Raw genomic sequence first — 5000 nt, forward strand, 5'->3', positions numbered from 1 at the left:
CCCCCATTCTCATCTGCCTCTAAATCCTTGAACAAGCTGGTAGATGTTTTTAATCTATGTGTAATGTTTAGTACATCTATTCGTTATATTATGGAGTTACTCTATTTTTTTTTATTATTTTCTCTATGGTCTTTTAGGTTTATGATTATTTTTTTATATCTTTCTCTGACTCCGAAGAGCAATATGACACGCCATTCCGCATTTAAAAAAAAGGAAAAAAATATCCACAGTATTATTTTATCAGTAATGTGAATATATGCCTGTATATCATAAAGACATTTAGATTTACATATATCTATCTAGTTTTCAATCTACACACACACACACACACACACAAACACAAACACACACACATACGTCTACCTATATAAACAAAACTATTATTATTATTGTTTTATTTAATGTGACCATATGCCTGTATATCATATGGACATTTAGATCCTTTACCTTCACATACACATGTATTCCTATAAACACAATACTATTTGTTGGAAAAAAAAGGGGATGTATTGAAACATGGCAACGCAAATCCGTAGATTTTATAAAGACTTATTGCCCATTCTCTCTCTCTCTCGTTATCTCCTTGTCTTTCCCCTTCCTCCTCTCTTCCCCTTTTTCTTTCTACCTTCCCACTACTTTGCTCTCTCTCTCTCTCTCTTTTTCTTCTTTTTCTCTAACTCTTCTCTTCTCCTCTCACCGGGCCCCCTTTCCTTCCCTCCATCTCTTCCCCCTCCTCTCCTCTCCCCATCCCTCTCTTCCCCTCTTATCCTCCTCCCTCTCTTCCATCCTCCTCCCTCTCTTCCCTTCTTATCCTCCTCCCTCTCTTCCATCCTCCTCCCTCTCTTCCCTTCTTATCCTCCTCCCTCTCTTCCCCTCCCATCCGAAAGGAAGAAGAAGCGAGCATCGAGCACAAAGCCCCGAGATAAGGGACCCGCTGCGGAAACCCTTAATGCTGTAGCGAATCTCGGGCCTGGGAAACGGGCTCCGTCTGGGGGAAGCCTTGAAAGGATCCCTTGTTGTTGGCTGGGGGTAGGGAGGGAGGTGGGAGGGGCAAGGGGAGGGGGGGGGTTCTTTCAGGACGGAGGACTTTTTTTCCCCGATTTTTTTTCCCGACGGTGTTTTTATCCCCGATGGAAGTTTCTTTTCCCGCCGGAGTTTTTTCCCGATGGAGTTTTTTTTCCCCGATGGAAGTTTCTTTTCCCGCCGGAGTTTTTTCCCGATGGAGTTTTTTTTCCCTGATGGAAGTTTCTTTTACCGATGGAGTTTTTTCCCGATGGAGTTTTTTTCCCCGATGGAGGTTTCTTATCCCGCCGGAGTTTTTTCCCGATGGAGTTTTTTTTTCCCTGATGGAGGTTTCTTTTCCCGACGGAGTTTTTTTCCCGATGGAGTTTTCTTTTCCCGACGGAGTTTCCTCCCGACGGAGTTTTCTTTTCCGACGGAGTTTTTTTTTCCTAACTCAAGGTTCTTTCCCGACGAGATTTTTTCCCCCCGAACTGAGTTTTTTTTTTTCCCAGACTCAAGTTTCTTTCCCGACGGATTCTTTTTCTTGAGGTTTCTTTCCGACTCAAGATTCTTTCCCGACGAGATTTTTTTCCCCCCGAACTGAGCTTTTTTTCCCCCCGACTCAAGTTTCTTTCCCGACGGAGGTTTCTCGACGAGGAATCTGATGGTCGATGAGATGCTCTCCTCTGCGCGATGCCTTTTATCTCGGGAGGCACAGGGTGATTTGTATCGGCGATGCCTCCAAGGGAATTATTATGGGGAGATAAAGACAGGGAGAGAGATAGATAGAAAGAGGGAATGCGAGGAAGAGTGAGAGAGAGCGGGGTGGGAGGGAGGGAGGGAGGGAGGGAGGGAGGGAGGGAGGGAGGGAGGGAGGGAGGGAAGGAAGGAGGGAGGAAGAGACGGAGAGAGAGAGACAGATGGATACATACATATATATAAACATACAGTATATACATACGTACGTACATGCACATACACACACACACACACACACACACACACACACACACACACATATATATATATATATATATATATATATATATATATGTGTGTGTGTGTGTGTGTGTGTGTGTGGACAGCTACCAGACACAATCAGGCACGCAGATATATCAATCAGCAATATAACTTTTTGAGATTCACGGTAATGAAAATTTATATAAAGAAGTCATCGAGGATTTGTGTTCGGTTATCGAAATGTGAATTCGACCGGTGGTTTGGGTTGTCGATGTCGATTTGCAGACTGGGGATGTGGTTGAGTGGATGTGTGTGTGTGTGTAGTCGAGTAGCTGGGTGGTTGGGTGGATGGATGTGCGGGGATGGAGGTATGGTTGGATGTATGTGTGTGTGTGTGTGTGTGTGTGTGTGTGTGTGTGTGTGTGTGTGTGTGTGTGTGTGTGTGTGTGTGTGTGTGTGTGTGTGTGTGTGTGTGTGTGTGTGTGTGTGTGTGTGTGTGTGTGTGTGTGTGTGTGTGTGTGTGTGCGTGTGTGTGTGTGCGTTGCTCGGTAAATGGGAATGAGAGTGTGATATGGGGAGTGGATATATATCGGGTAGGAGTGGATGATAATAATAATAATTTAGGGATTAGTGTGACACTCTATTATAGCTATCTGTTCATTGTGCTTCTAAAGTACCCTCTGTGTGCAAGGAATGGCCGGGGATAACAACCACTGTCTGTACGGGATTTGAACGCGGGTCACCAAGATTGCTAGACGAGAACGCTATCACTGCACCACGCAGCACACTATATATAAACTGCTGTTTGTGTGTATATGTGTGTTTTTATGCATAAACTCTCCATTTCCATCTCCCTCTTTACTGCTGTCAGTGTTGGCAGTCTCAGGCTGGGCGAAGGAGAGGCAGAAGATGTAAGGAGCAGGGTATATGACCCGTAGATAATCTTATGATATACTACGAGCGCGTATACTGTATGCAGGCGGCCTCTCCCTGTGTACTCACGGGACTGGTAAACTAATGTATGGGAGAGAGATATGATTCTGGACGAGGGGGAAAAATGGATAATTTGTTTAGCTCTCTTCTCTTCTCTTCTCTTCTCTTCTCTTCTCTATCTCTCTCTCTCTCTCTAAATATATATATATGTATATACATATATACATGTATATATATATATATATATATATATATATATATATATATATATATATGTATATATATATTCATATATATTTATATCTACATCTATTTATCTAATATACATACACACACACATACATATATGTATATATATACATATATATACATATATATATATATATATATATATATATATATATATATATAAATAAATGAATATATATATACACACATATATATATACATACATATATATATATATATATATATATATATATATACATACACACACATGTATATATATACATGGAAAGAAAGAGGGAAGGAAGGCAAGAAATAAGATAAGGAAGGAAGAAAGGAAAGACGGAAGCGAGAAATGAGGGAGGGAACGGTTAGAAAAATGAGGGAATGAGGGAATTAAGAGAGGAATGAAGGAGGGAGCGAATGAGACAGGAAGGGAATTCAAAGAGAAATGAGGAAGGGAGGGAAGGTAGAGAGAAGGCCGACGTGCTTGATGGAAATTCCCCAGCAAGTGTCCAATTACAATATACGATTAATATTCAGACATATTTTTTTCTCTCTTCCTTTTTTTTATCTACAAAATTCAATTCCGGTTAAATGCTCATCGATTTGGCGGAACACTTTTTTTTTTAATTATTAAAAAAAAAAAAAATCTCTCATCCATCCCCTCTCTCCTTTACCTCTTTCTCTCCTCCCTTTTCCCCTCACATTTCTCTTACATTCTCCCTCTTTGTTCATTCACGTTTCCCTCATTCTCTTCCTCTCACATTTTCCTTCTCTTTACCTCTCATATCTTCCCGTTCTTTCCCCTCAGATTTTCCTCTCTTCCCTCACTTCTCCCTCTCTTTTCCCTACCTTTTCCCCCTCACATTCCCTCTCTTTCCCCTCACATTCCCTCTTTTTTCCTTCATATTTCCCTACCTTTTCCCCTCACATTCCCTCTCTTTCCCCCTCACACTTCCCTCTTTCCCCTCGCATTCCCTCTCTTTCCCCCTCACACTTCCCTCTCTTTCCCCCTCACACTTCCCTCTCTTTTCCCCTCACACTTCCCTCTCTTTCCCCCTCACACTAACAAATAATATAAAACTTGAGAGAATTTGTAGATCTAAATGTAAACAAAATGAACAATTCAGCGCACACAAACGGACACGTCATTCCACACGAAAGGAAGACTTAACGTACACAAACGGACATCTTAACGGACGCTTTATCTCGCACGAACGGACATCTCAAAATACATAAAGGTTGAAACACTTTCGTATAAACAGACACGCGCTTCAACACACACAGAAACGAACATAAAACAAACGAAAACCTGAGCACACGCAAACGAAAATCCGAACGCACTCAAACGAACACCTCAACACGAGCAAACGAACGCCTCAAAAATAGAAAGAAAGAAAGGAGAGAAAGAAAAAAAAACCCATCCCAAATGAACACCCAAAAAAGAGAGAATAAGAATAAGACGAAGAAGAAAAAGAAAGAGAAAGAAAGAAAGAAAGAGGAAGAAACACCACGCCATACGAACACCACGAAACAAAAACCTGACACCCCCCCTACCCATCCCCCGACCCTCCACCCTACTCAACCTCACCCCCCCCCCCAACCCTCCCAAACCCCCAACCTCAATAAAAAAAAACTTCCCAAACACGCACAACAAAAACCAAAAACCAAAAACCCAAAAAAAAGGCAAAAAATTTACCTGGAGGTCGAAGGAGTATCGTCGAAGGTGACCTTGTGCTTGGCTCCGGGCGAATGCTTCCTTTTATTCCAGCTCTCGGACCCGCCGGGAGGAGGCTTGGGACGCAGCCAGTAAATCTCCTCTTCCTCTCCGCGCGCCTGCAGGGGGAAAAAGGAGGGGAGGGGGAGGGAGGGGAGGG

At 42.4% G+C, this 5000-nt stretch overlaps 1 protein-coding gene across 1 annotated transcript in view; it reads right to left on the bottom strand.

The window, feature by feature from the left end:
* LOC125028051 (extensin-like) overlaps positions 1–5000 on the bottom strand; it is a 64847-nt gene that overhangs the window by 37490 nt on the left and 22357 nt on the right. The window contains exon 5 of the mRNA XM_047617336.1: positions 4823–4959. Within this exon, the coding sequence (XP_047473292.1) occupies positions 4823–4959 (137 nt within the window). The remainder of the gene's footprint in view (positions 1–4822; positions 4960–5000) is intronic.

Source organism: Penaeus chinensis, chromosome 1 (assembly GCF_019202785.1).
Source record: "Penaeus chinensis breed Huanghai No. 1 chromosome 1, ASM1920278v2, whole genome shotgun sequence".
NCBI lineage: Eukaryota > Metazoa > Arthropoda > Malacostraca > Decapoda > Penaeidae > Penaeus > Penaeus chinensis.